This window comes from Ptychodera flava, chromosome 8, assembly GCF_041260155.1.
Source record: "Ptychodera flava strain L36383 chromosome 8, AS_Pfla_20210202, whole genome shotgun sequence".
In the NCBI taxonomy this organism is placed as follows: domain Eukaryota; kingdom Metazoa; phylum Hemichordata; class Enteropneusta; family Ptychoderidae; genus Ptychodera; species Ptychodera flava.
The window spans coordinates 45662079-45676991 of NC_091935.1; the positions used below are offsets into that span (position 1 = coordinate 45662079).

The 14913-nt window shown below is 37.6% G+C and overlaps 1 protein-coding gene across 1 annotated transcript; it reads right to left on the reverse strand.

The window, feature by feature from the left end:
- Window positions 1-2395: 2395 nt before the first annotated feature.
- On the reverse strand, window positions 2396-14701 carry LOC139139427 (glutamate receptor ionotropic, NMDA 3A-like). Its single transcript, XM_070708341.1, has 6 exons — window positions 14505-14701; window positions 13770-13940; window positions 12600-12736; window positions 9971-10099; window positions 7908-7981; window positions 2396-6991 (listed from the first exon to the last, which is right to left on the reverse strand). Exons 1-6 carry the CDS (start codon window positions 14584-14586, stop codon window positions 6118-6120), a joined length of 1467 nt encoding a protein of 488 aa, XP_070564442.1. The 5' UTR covers window positions 14587-14701; the 3' UTR covers window positions 2396-6117.
- Window positions 14702-14913: the final 212 nt, after the last annotated feature.

Sequence of the window (14913 nt, forward strand, 5' to 3'; positions counted from 1 at the left end):
GTTTTTACTGGAGCCTTACATTAATCCAGGAGACTGGAAGAGCCGATAACACCCCATTTCCTTCTCTCTTACATTAACATTTACTGTTTATCGAATTTTGGCGGGTGCTAAGTTATCGTTCGCTAATACTTGAAGGATAAAACACGGTGCCTATAAATCTAGCGCCACCAATCGGCATTAGTTTAGGAATAGAGGACACAAATGACACTGACACATACATATTGTTCTGTCTGCAGTATTATTTTAGCTCAAGCAAACACAATAGATCTAGAATCTGGTGACTGGCAATGATGAAACATGTTTTACAAGATAACAATACTACTAATAGACCCTGAGGGAAAAAATAACGCGGAAAAAAAACTGTTACCCAAATACCAACATGTGGTAAACATTAAATTTAAACACAGATTTCTGTGTAAGCCTCACCGTTGTAAAGATATTGCAAACATACGCGATTTATGACATTATTGTTTTAAATATACAAGATAACCATTGTTCATATCGCAATAGTACAGACTAGTCTCCTGTTATACAGTCTAGCAATATATGAGATACAAACTGTATCGCGACTTTAATAGTTGATCGCTAAGTGCAAGATCATTTTAAAAATGGACATTTACGTCGATTTCTGCACTACATCCGACTCTCTTTTAGCCTTTACATTTCCATGTATGTAGGTAGGTAGGTAGGTAGGTAGGTGTATGTATGTATGTATATATATCGACATATCGGTATTTCGGCAATAACCTAATTTCCTATGATTATCACGCTTGCATTTTCGGTTCATCCCTATATGATACTGATGTATCGATATCCCGTATGACGATAGACATGTTGGATACTCTTGATCGTCATGTGCTTCTTTTATGCAAACCAAACTTCATCAATCTAACATTTTTGAATTTCCAGCATGTGCGGTACATTTTGTGGTCATTCAATTGTTGGAATATGAAACCCAAGAATTTATATTTGAAGTAATTAAGATATGGGAAATGTGATTTTTCTATCACATGTTGGGGAATGTTCGATTCTAATTTTGCTTTCGATCAAATGCTCGATATTGTAATCAGAGTATCCCTTAAAATAACGATTACTGAACTAAAGGCTCGCAAAATCGTGACCACGGACATTTTCATTTGAAGTAGATAAATATTAATGATGTTATTATCATCATTTACATGTCGGAAACCACCGTGATGCAATGTACACATGTTAGCTACGTCACATTCAGGTGACGACAGGCATACGCCAAAAGTAAAGTATTACCATTAAAATTTGCTACTTCCACTTGTGCAAGTCTCTCTTCGCATCTGTGCTACCATGTCATCTGTGCTACCATGTCGTCTGTGCTACCATGTCATCTGTGCTACCATGTCGTCCGTGCTACCATGTCATCTGTGCTACCATGTCGTCTGCCCAGATCGACACGATGCCGTTCTCTCGGGACCGTGCTACTTCCACCAGCAAGGACGATTTCAAAATGGTCAATAAGCGCTCAGCGGTGGTGGTGATGGGGAGAAGGGCGCCCCATTTCTTTGGCGAAAAATAAGTAGCCCTCATGTTATGACTTATCAAATTTATTAATCCCGTGAGTGAGCTAATTTACACCATGATTTTCATAGTTGTTGCCTTATGTCGTTTTTTCACTAAGTTTTATGTGGTCAACACTTGAAAATAGCTTCAAGTAAAACCATCCATAAAGAAACTGCAAATGACGAACAAACGAACGCAGATGCCGCTACTCACAAGACTCTGTAGTAACATAACATTGTATAAATCCTTAACACTTTGACATTTTTCGACATTTTTGGTATTCTTACATCTTGCAACAACGTCACCAAATCACCTAGCAAAGAATTTAGCCCTCAGCACCCCTTGGCCAAATCCCCGCCAAAACGAATGAAACATTCTGGCAATAGATCAATCTATCAGGCTAAACACCGAATATCGAATACACACATTATCACTTAAGTTAAATCACATATCCGGATCCAATTGACTTACGTATTCATCAAATTCAAACGAAATGAGTGAAATAATCGAATGGCCGCATTGTGTACGGCGAAAAAAGACTGGCATGTTGCAAGTTTGTAAAAGCATGTTGTTTTGACGTATTTGATAGAAAAAGAAATGACATTTTAGCGATAAACCTGTTAGTCAAGATGTCTATTCGAAATACATATACATGGTTTGGCCACGAATTGTCATGGATTGAATGTATGTTAGATAGTAGATAGCTCGTAAAGGCACGTACTAGGATAAGTAAACTGACATGCGGGCTGACAGGAACAGGAAACCATGTATAGAATCACTTATGTTAGAATATAAATCAAGTCACAGTACCAACACTTATGTATACTATCAAGAAAATGAGAACACGCATTACAATATGGTTAATTCAATTAATTTAATGTCGTAAACTTGTTTCTTAAAAATAGCACACATGAATTAAGAATGAAATAACTATACTTACTTTCAATGTTATGAAACTGAAGCTAATACAGTGGTACATTTCTTCATCAATATAAAAAAGTATTTGTAGTATACATCCTTTGTGGTATCTATTTCATGTCTATGACATTTGATCTCTTGCAATTGAAGTTGGTCCTGTGACGTCACTAGCGCTGTGCGTATCCTGTCAAACGCATTCTATATATATTGGATTCATTTTGAACAAAAGGAATTGGATTTAGTGAATATGAACGAAGAATTTGTAGATAAAAAATACCTGTATAGATGTCTGTACCACTGAAGTGTTTAGCTTTTAGACAATCGTAAATCAGCTGTCTATGATAATTTTCAAGGGTTGAATCTTAGTCTGTTAAAATTTTGAAAAACAAACCTTGTACGAATTAAGCATTTGAATACTCTTGATTATTTTATCTCCGATTTAAATAATGAACAAACTGTCTGTAAAATTAGCGAAAGATTATTGAAATGTATGACATTGTCCGTGTAAAATGCATGCATTCATTCCTCTCACAATACAATCTTATACTCTATAAAGCATGTGACGAAGCATCTTTATGTCATGAAACTTTCAGAAAGTAGTCACCTAGCAGCAATTTTAGGTACCCGTCATGTTTACTGAAGTCTTAATATGTTCGCAAAAACACATACATGTTGAAGTTTTGAAAAGAATAAGGATTGGCTTATTTGTTATCGTCATAGTTACTCATATTTTAGAAACTGTAATCGGTGTAGGCTGCAAACTTGTGTCCGATGATTGATCAATTTGCAATGCAGGTCAGTTCGTTGTGTTTTATTCTGAGTTCAATACTTCAGCAAGTCCGAGAACAACCCACTTTTCATGTCGTCCATTTCTTTGGTTACATCACAGTCCCTCCACACCAGTCTGTAAGTTCATCGGTAGCTCCTTCGTTAAGACGTTATAAAACGAATGCTTCGGTAAACATGAATGAAATTCAATCGCGACTATTCTGCGATAGAAAATGAACAGATAATCTTGTGTGTTTATAATACTTGTGTTTCTGTGACCGAATAAAACACCACTTGGAAAGCATTCAGAGCCCCAAGTTGAGTCTAATGTGTGTTGCAGGAACAGTCACACTTGAATACAACTAATCTACCAATCAAAGTCATCTACAATGGTAAACCGATGATCTACGTAATCCCTAATCCCAGATGTGCAGACTCTCATCTCATTACCCATTGGAATAAAGGAGAGAACATCTGTACCCAGCTTTCCGGCACCAAGAAATAACCTGAGAAATCGTGCATATCAAAACTGTAGTAGTCATGTCAGATACACGATAGTCAACGAATGGGAGGACATGCAGCTACAGGAGTTTGCCTATTTGTTCACAAGTAATCCTACAGCAACGAAATGGTGCTAAATAATCGCTGTAAATAGTAATAGGTTAGTGCTTAGCATTGCGTGAAGCACAGCAGCGATTACTTCTGTGGTGTTGCAGGGTTTTAATTCCGGAATAAACCAGATTACCGGTAGTTGCATGAACTTCAACGATTAACCAAAAGATTTATAACAACTTGTTTTGTCAAGGAACGTAGTCAACAGGACATAGAGAAGACAATCGAATTATCATTCATTGTACTTGTTCAACAATTATTCAGACCAAATTAGTGATGACTCAACCAGGCTTTGAAAATGTGATGAGTAATTGTAAGCAATTAGTACAGGCAAGATTTTTGGATTTCGTAATTCACGTGACTTAATTGTTAATTTTTGCCTTGATGTTCTTTATCCAGCTAACAATACCAAAGCTATTATAATCATAAAAATTGCGATTATATCAAGCAGAATTATCTATTTATTGTATCAGTATGACAGAGTTACCCCATTTCTGCCTAGTGATGTAGTTTTGCATTGTGCGTTGACGTTGGCAGCCTTTAGATAGTAATACTGAAATTTGCTATTGACCGTCTTTGAGAGTCTGCAAAATGTTCGAAGTTCGGGTAATTTGACGTATACACTCAGTTATGTCTTTGTGTTCAAAAAGGATGGCGATAAAAGTGTTGTGAGCTTTAAACTTTCGAAATATTCAATATGGTATGCGAAATATGGTATTTTGCAAACTTTTGATTTGGAAGAGGTGTCAGCAAATTTACAAGATAAATCACGATGCACATGCTTCATAGCTGCTCTGTGGCAGGAAAACTTTTCTTAGCAGGGAATTTTCACTAAAACATCTCTCATCGACATAGCTATTTCGTGTACGGAGTCATCGACATAACCATTTCATGCAGCAAGTATTTGCAGAACAATAATTAAGTTAGATAAGCTTGGAATCTGAAAATCCTTCATGGGTTGGAGCCTCTCTATTAAACCCTATGACTTCCTTTTGTACTCAATGAATCTAACAATTGTACCCCTTTTATTATTTTAGACACGTAACAGAAAGTTTCTGAATATTTTGAGCTACAAGCGAACAATTAAATATTGGGAGATTGTAAGACGATAAGCAAAAGTCTAATGTTTGAATTGAGAAAGTATGATTGATGATACTATCAGATAAGGGAGCTCCAAGACAGACATATCTGGAAGATCGATCACGAGATTCGTCAGGGATCATGGCAATCTACGAAGAGCAAATAATGTAATTGATAGCCCAGCAATGCCATAGCAAATACAGTGCACTGCACTTTTTTGAAATTTCCTCGAATGACAGCGTCAGTGAAAAGTGCAACGTAGTGGTTGATATTTCTGACATTTCTGCTAAACATTCCACATTCTACGCCTTGCTTGATCAACATTGTACCTTACACTGAGAGTCAATTCAAAATTAACGCAGATATTCAAACATTTTGGCTCATTAATGAAAATCTCACTTTAACTTTTAAATAATTATAGACATGTGCGATATTTTACTTTTGATTAAAAAGTGAACATTAAGGACAGAATTGGCGGATAATTCATAATTGACTTTAGTTTAATTTATGCCAAATATATATTGAACCAGTTGCACTTTGATGTCGGTTTTACAAGGCCTTACCGAAGTAAGAAATTGTATTAATTGATGTCAGGTTTGGCCTTAGGCCAAACAAAAAAGCCTGTGCTGTTTCGATAACCCGACCTAACCTATTTTTGCCTGCCGACCCTAAACTTCTTAGAGCTACGTAAACACGGAAGTAAAAAAAATAAAATAACAACCCGTAAAATCACGTGTTCAATAAAAATATTTTGGAAAAAAAAATCCCTGCCGACCTACCTACCCTATTTTTGAAAATCATGTTATCGGAATAGCATATTTATTTTATTGTTTTTTGGCCTTACAGTTTAAACGCCCAACGGAAGAATATCAATCTATCGATGACCGGTTAAATATGACCAACAAAAAGAAACAATGGACTTTCCAGTAATTAATGTGAGTCGTTTAACCTTTATCAGCATTCTAGCGCAAGCCGGACGCATGCGTGCGCATAAAGCATTAATCCCATTCTTTTTACACCTGCTACATTATTTTCACCACTTATGTGCCGCGAAAGTGTTGTACACTGTTGTCGACCAGTTCAATTTCTCACCAGTTTTCAACTTGGTTGACCTTTACGATCAGGCCCACCGTTCTCCTTTCTTGCACGTTTGGAACGTTCATATGGGCCAGTAAGAGCCTGCGCCTCCGAGATTAGGGCAAAATATCACCTGTCATCTAACTGAGCCTCTAACTCTGACACTTTCATTTCCAACTTGGCTTTTTCGTTCAACGCTCTCCCAAGTCGCTTTGTCATTTCTCTCTGTGATAATCTCCATCTCAAGAGTAACTCCCCTTTAGATAATCTTTGTGGGTCGAAGACAGACGGGTCGTACGGGTCATATGAGTAGGGATTGTGGTAATTTTCGTCTGAATGAGGCAACTTCATCGAAGAGTTTGCATAGCGTGGCGGCACTCTGTATGATCCCTGGTAGTGAGACAAATCTTCGTCCATCATCATTGGGTGTGTTTCGGTTGGCTCTTGATCAAACATATCCTCTTCATCATCATCGTCTGTCCATGTCGCGAATTTTGCTCGACCATTCTGTCTACTCGGACAACTCGAGTCAGCAAAGTTAACTCCTCCATGCTGTGCACTGTCTACAGTGCTGTCCATCTTTGGACGACGATTTTTGAATTCCTGATCCGAATGGCTGTTACCATCAAAATTTTGTGGTACTTGGTTATCCTGGTCGCCACTGGAATGGAGACTAGCTCCACTATTCTGATCACTGAGCTTCCACATTTGATTGTCAAGTTGATCTAAATTATTGAGTGAATCCGAGAGAGACTGGCTTATGACGTCACCATGAGGTGAAAATCTGACTAACTCTCCAGTTGGAGAGAATCGTTGTAAGTTATCATATGATGTGTCACTATCACTGCCGACGTCACTGAGTCGTCGTCTTATATCTTTTCTATGAGGAGGTTTATCCAAGTTTTGCATCATAATAGTTTCCTTTGCTTCTGATTTCTTGTTCAAATTAGTATCACGTGACCGACGATCGTTATTGAACGGACCACTGCTTCTACGTTGCTCCCTGTGGCCAATCATAATTACAGAAAGTTAGCTTTTAACTTATATGTACTTATCTAAACTTCAAATTGTGACGAAAGGTACAGGAGAATATTGGAAAGACATTGTACATTAAAGGTAAAACCTGAAATACAGATATATTCCCATCAGGAAAATCTCGTACGCCCTTGCAGTTATTTCATTGTTATTAGGCAACACCAGCAACAACAAGTCCTATATATTAAACAATACTACAAAAATATGCACAGCTAAAATTGGTAAATTTAAAATTTTAAAATGTGCGCGATAGTAACTTTTGAACATTTTAATCATATTTGTTCTCCATAGCGTGTGTTGACAAAAGAACTGCAATCCCCATGCAGTACAGTACAGTACAGCACAGAACAGAACACTGCAGTACTGTACATTGCAGTACAGTACAGTGCAGTGCAGCAGAGCAGAGTACAACAAAGCGAAGCACAGTGCAGTATTGTACTGTACAGTACTGCACTGCACAGTACGGTACAGTAAAGCAAAGTGCAGTGCAGTGCAGCACAGCACAGCACAGCACAGTATAACGTCTATATAATTTGCATAGTCATTGTTGACAAATGAGTTCTAGTCCGGGCAGAATTCAGTTGCCAACAATAACATCGGTCATTACACATAGACTACGTTGGAAAGTTAACAGGAAATGCACAAAAGGATACAGCTACTGAAAGAATATCATAATTGCAATAGGCAAAAACTCGGGGAAGCTCACTATTAAACTTCAAATTAAAACTGCGATGTGTCATTGATAAGACATGAGTCCGCAGGAAAATTGTATCCTTGAGTGAAAGTCTAACTTCATCATTCATGGCTAATACGACGTGTATAGTAAAATTAAAGACAAAAGAACACTAAAACGGTTTCAAAATGGAGTCAACTGAATCTCTTACCATGCAATGGAATCGATCAGATCCTTGAAAGTGGTTGTTGATTCTAGATCGTAGGCGGAATCTTTCCGGAGCATCTACACAAATAAAAGAAATTGCATTTATGATGATCGATGATCATTTCAAACTGAACAGAAATCAAGCTTACACACGAGGTGGGTTATTATAGTGAGTTGTATTTGTGTCCTGCTTTAAATCATGTATAGTGCCACATATGTCTTGTTCTGTAAAATAATGTCTCCGGAGAGGCAGTATTCTGAAAGCCATTATCCTCATGCAGCTCTTGTCGTGACGATTGAAGGTCTCGGTAGTTGGAAGGTACTTAACTTATTTACAGAAAACTTCAAATTATCGCATGATTCGCCACGAGAGGAAATGTTGACATAACACAAAACCGCCAGTTGTAAGTAAGAAGTATCGTTATAGTTATCGCGTAAAGCTCTCAATAAGTTGTGACTGCACAAATATTTTCCATTAGTTTTGCTCTGTTTGAAATATTCATTATCTTGACTCCGTAAATCGTGTGGAAATGCCGAGTGTTCGACGAATTTCAGCCCCGACAAGAATAACACTGGCATTACACCTTGTACACAATGCAAAGTGATTGTAAGCCTGATACGTAGTATTTTAGCGTACTTTAGGGAGTAAAAGAGATCAACGAACTCTCTTTCTTGAACAAAAATGCTCAAATATGATAAAAAGTTACAGCTGTTTCCCGTCAATATTAATGTCAATATTTGGCAAATATGAAGAAATTAAAGTTTAATGATCCGGTGAGCAAATAATGCAGCTGTATGTGTGTAATACTACTAGCATTTTGTATTTTTTGAATATGCACACTGGAAATGACAACATCCTATTCCCTGTAAAACACGTTAAACGGCTATGTCTGCACTATGCGAATATTCCATATGATGTGCCTTGATAATATTTGATTATAACTTCAGTTTTGTGTGAACAGCGTTGTGTAACCCATTGTCACGTATTGTAAATGAGAACATTTGTGCGCCTGGCGGTGTTTGAGCAAATACAGTGGTATTATGTTACCATCCGTTTGCACGTATAGATACTTAAAAAGAAGTGTAAAATCAATAAAAAAACAAACAGAGCTGTGTATTACGTATTACTTCCTTGAATGTCTGCGATTGTTATGTTTACACTCACAGATTTGCGGTTTCAATAATGACGAAATCGAAACATTCACAATTGCGAGAAACGGTAGAGACCAGTGAAAGTTACAGCTGCTGTTGGAAAAGAAAAATACTTTCAACTTTGAATCATGGTGTGCACCGTAACATGAATGGAAATGTAGTTGGTTGAATACTAGACCGGTCACGGAACAACCTATAGACCGGTCATGGTACAACCTATAGACCGGTCATGGTGGGCAACCCATAGACTGGACATGGTGAGCAACCCATAGAAAGCCACGGTGGGCAACCCATAGACTGGTCATGGTATAACCCACAGACCTGTCACGGTGGCCAACCCATAGACCTGTCACGGTGGCCAACCTATAGGTGATCACGGTGTGCAACTCATAGACCTGTAACTGTAATCAGCCCTTACACCAGTCATGATTGGCAACCCATAGACTGGTCATGGTACAACCCACAGACCTGTCACGGTGGCCAACCCATAGACCTGTCACGGTGGCCAACCCATAGACTGATCACGGTGGGCAACTCATAGACCTGTCACGGTGGCCAACCAATAGACTGATCACGGTGGGCAACTCATGGAGTTCGCAGACTCTTTCATGTACGGGTATTTTATGGTGGCGTCAATTTTAATGCATGATTACTTAATCTATATTTGACAAGACAGGCTCGGAGATCAATATTATTTATACCAGTAATGTAATTTTCAATTTTAATAATTTTTGAATATTCTGTATGTTCTCAATTTATTTTGTGCATCTTTATTTGTTCTCCTATCATCTTGGATTTCTCTTTCCCACTTTTCATAATATGATATACCTTTACGTTTGTCGTAAATTTGGGTAGATCACTTTCAGTGTGGTTCATCATTTTGTACAGCCACCAATGGACAATACTTATACTTACAGATTTTCTTCGAAGTTGTTCTCTCTGAAACATTTTGGTAAATTGACCCTTTTTAAACAGCGTGATAACTTCTTGCATGTTGGCTTTGCAGGGTATAAGTTCTTCGGTATTGGCAGCTCGGTGCAGTCTCTACGAAAGAAAGCAACCCCAAATTAACGTAATAATGGTATAAATAACCGAAAAACTGTCAATCTTATATAGAAATGTGTATACATTGTGAGCGTTTTATGTTTGCGAAATAACATCAATCAGAGTAAAGACACTTTCTTTAAATAACCGTTAAAATTGTATTTCCATTTCCATTTAAACTACTGTAAATGTTGAAGGTGGTGTAATGGACAAAATGCAAAGACAGAATGGTCTCTTCAAACAACGCTAGTCTGGATATATAATTGGGAGTTATCGTTAACCTTACCAACAAGCAGTTCTCGTGGGAATTTTAGTGAGCAAAAACTTTTCAGTTTATCACACCGTAAGAGTCAGTTTCATACAAGTTAAGTTGTCACGTCATTAGTCCTCTTTTTTACATATTATATCTGGTTACGTGTAGTCAGTTTCAACCATGTCTTGATAATAATTGTAAACAAGTTCCTGTACTCGAAGTTACACGATGTCTAAAAGCAGTCAGATGCTGCAGCTTACAGGTGCCGCCAACTGGTAGATTTCATCAGTTTCGCAAAATCATCACAAAACATGTTTTGAAGGCTTATATACCGATTTTACTTTTTTTTTGACCTTGACCTAAAATTTGGAGGGGAAATTAGAGTTGTTCGTAACTGCCCTCCCACTGGCATACACGGGAAAAATGCCCTCCCACTGAATTTTGACGCCCACTGCCCCCAGTATCTATGGTCTGCCCGCTCCCCACTCCCCACAACAATTCAAGCTCCCCACTGCCCTCTCCCCACTACTGACATTCCCCATTGCCCACTTAATGTCCTGTAGGCAATCAAAGACAGCGCAAAACCTTGAAAGCAGCTAGTACTATACCTTAGAACATTGCGCCCCTCTAAGTTAGGCGCTTATATCTCCCCACAAGTTCTATCAAGCACGACTTTCCCCTCCCTCTCCGTATTTTCCGTTACCCACTGTCAAAAATTTTCTCCCCGCCCACTGAAAAAATGAACTTTCTTCTCCGCCCACAGTAAATACTGACTTTTTCTCCCCGCCCGCTGATTAGTTTTGAAATTTGCCCGCCCGCTGAAAAATTGCGCACGAACACCTTTTTGCACGAACAGCTTAGTTGGCGGCGTCTGAGCTTATATGAAATAAGAGTGTCAAGGACATCGTGCTCACATTTGATCAGATGTGGTAGGTCAAAATGAAGGACATGCCAGCTATGGTGTTAAACCATGATGAACATTCTGGCAGTGCTAACAATGCTGCCACCCGGGGCTGACACACGGATATGACAACGGTATACACCAAAATTACTGAAAATGTCACCAAAATTTGAACAAACCTGACTGAGGTCACTTCAAAGAACATGCATACAAAGTTCGGACGAGCGGTTTGCGAGAGGAATATTTTTGGACCAATAACGGTGAAAATTTTTCCAAAATACAAATATGAAAATTTGACAACAATTTGTTCAAACCTGACCTTGCTCACCCCAAGAAACAAGCATACCACCTTTCAAAGCAATCAGACTAGTTTAAGAGAAGATTTGTAGGGCCAAAAACGGGGAAAATTGCCCCCAAAATACAAAAATGCAGATTTCACCACAATTTGAAAAGACCTAACTATATAAGGCTACCTAAAGAAAATTGCGTTTTAAGCTTCAACCCAATTTAGCCTGTGGTGAAAGAGTTTTACCAATTTGCAGGACTTTGCCTTTTTTTACCTCATTTGCATACTTTGACACCAACACATTCATTTGAATAAATTTTATATCTCAACTCCTGGTGCACCTGTACACTAAATACTGAGACGGTAGGTGCTGCGACTTTCAAGTTTTTGATGTGGACATACATACATACATACATACATACATACATATATACATACATATATACATACATACATACATACATACATACATACATACATACATACATACATACATACATACATACATACATACATAATACATACATACATACAGCAGCATACATACATACATACATACATACATACATACATACATACATACAGACAGACAGACAGACAGACAGACAGACAGACAGACAGACAGACAGACAGACAGACAGACAGCAGGATAGACGGACAGACAGACAGACAGACAGACATACGGACAGACAGATGCCGCCGACTGACCATGTAATCTCTCTCTGGCATAAATACATATATTGAATGTGAGTTAAAAACGAAAACGTGATAATGAAAGAAATAATTTGAAAGAAACATTGATATCCTCTTACTCTGGTGTCTTCATGGGAAAGTCTTGACTCGTCCGTAAATTTCCAGGTTGAACAAATGTTTATGCTTACTAAGGGACACGAACAAGTGATGACGGTACAGTCATCCTCAATGGCTGTCTCTCAATTTGTGTCAGGTAGCGAACATATAACAGATGCCCTACACACTGTATGTGAAATATAACAGTGATAAATACACATTGGGTAACAAAAATTCGACAATGGAAGGAAAACGTATAGGACAGTATTACCTGACTCAAAACCAACCAATTTCTTTTATGCTCTGGGTGTAGCTGCATTCGTGGAACTCCATAGTGATACACCAAATGTTCCAAAAGTAAGATCAAAAATCCGATTCCAAATCCCATCAGCAGCATCAGGAATAGTCCTGTAATTGTTTAAAATGATAACAGAAACTGAATCAAAAACCGTATCGCTTGTCTCCAGCATACCAACATGACATTTTGAGTTAAGAGGAAGACGACTCCGTGTATTTTTGACATAAATAAGGGCACTTCCGCCAACGTGTCAACTTTCAAACTCTCAATACCCTGATTAAAGTTGACGCGAATGGTATTTAGTTGGTGAAATCAATGCAGAAGGCACACAGGAGAAAACTAGACACAGACACGCTAGTCGTGGTAGATATCTACCGAGCTATGGCAATTTACACATTATTATCTGGTCTTCGTGCTTTCATCTTGCTATCGATTGGACGGACACATCAGGAGTTCTGGTTACGATGAATAGCGAGAATGTGAACCAATGGGATTTGTATGAAACTTTTGAGTTGTAAATCGGCCGAGATATTAATCTCTCTATTGTAAGCATTAACGATAGCCAGACAAATGTGACTTCTTTCTGTAGGTTTTGCACCTTTAAACAACGATTGTCGTGACAATATTTAATTTACTGTTGGAGAGAAGTGTTATCTGTCTAGGTGGTCCCAGAATGATTAAGTCAACCAATTAACCAATTGTACATCTCATTTCCTTCAATGCCTTTGAAAGATGAGTCGGAATTCTGAACCAAGCATATAGTGAATAGTTAATATTCTACCATTACAAACATTTCTATTACTTTTCAACCTTAAATACAGAGTTATGTGTATGACGATCACAAAATATTTCAACGGACATTATCTTTGGTAACTAATACACATTTATTAAAGTGGACACAACCTACTAACACTGTTGCTGGTTTTTTGATGAATCAACATTTTTTATTCCCAGGTATCGTATTGTGAACTTTGTCAAAGCTCTAACGTAATCGTGAAAAACAGATCAAAACGAAAAGATTAGCGCTCTTTTTACGAATTAAATATGACATGTGATAAGTTTTTCAAATTACTGACAAGGTCACGTGATCAGGAGTACTCTTACACGGTGATTTCACTGAATGCAATTTAATACGATAAATACCTGCAACATGAGCAAGCCTAACTTTATGGTCTCCAATACCACTACTTGATTTAATGTTTGACTCTTTGTAGCAGTTCATCGTCCCGAACCATTTTTGCTGTAATTCCTCTAAATAACCATCTGTTTCGTATTCTAAGATGAATATCGACAGCGTTTCTTTCAGAGGTGAACCTGTCACATAAATATATGGTAATCATACTTGTCATGTATATACATCCATTAAAGCCAAGAAAATGTAAAACAGCTTCGCAAAACCGAAACTGAATTCAAATAATATTTAAATTCCGTATTAAATATGGGTGCCAAGTATCGCGGTTTGATATAAATTAAATTTTAGTAAGTGTATAATAGTCATTGTTAACAAAATACTTCGGGTAGGGAAGAGAAATTATGTCAATCCGTTATATATTCTGTCTATAAGCGATGATGATATTTTGTTGTTGTCGAACAAAATTCTGGCATGTTTCAATATATGATCACAGTTTTTGACTTCCCTCAAATAATATAAAATATGACCAAAACCTTATTACAGAATATCGTTATTGGAACGCGTAGGGGTTAAGTATAGCTTGACAATAAATGTCTCGCTGCTCGTTCAACCGATATTGGCTTAGCCATGCAGTTACATAAATGATGTAACTCTTTTCAACTGAATACTGAAAATTCATGCTACCATACCGGTGTGTGTGTCCTCTCTGTCTTGTGAAACAGAAACTTTAAATACGGGAAACATACCTTTAGGGAGCCCAATGCCATATCCTTCTTCTCCAAACGTTTTGCCAACATTAATCAAGCGACATTCTGGGTCATTTGCCATCCGATATTCAATAACTGGTGAATCGTAGATAAAAGCATCTAGCTCACCACTCCTTTTAATGGCGGTGTAATGTCAGGTCAGGAAAAAATGCAGTCATTAGCAATAACGGGTCAATTCGACAATTGATCAATAGCATACCTTTTATATATATATATATATATATATATATATATATATATATATATATATATATATATATATATATATACATACATACATACATGATTCTTATGTGCCTCTAACTCATACACAAATAGGTGTGTATTACAAGTATACATCATGTATTGTCAACATGTACAGATGTGGTAAACAACGTACAAGTATACT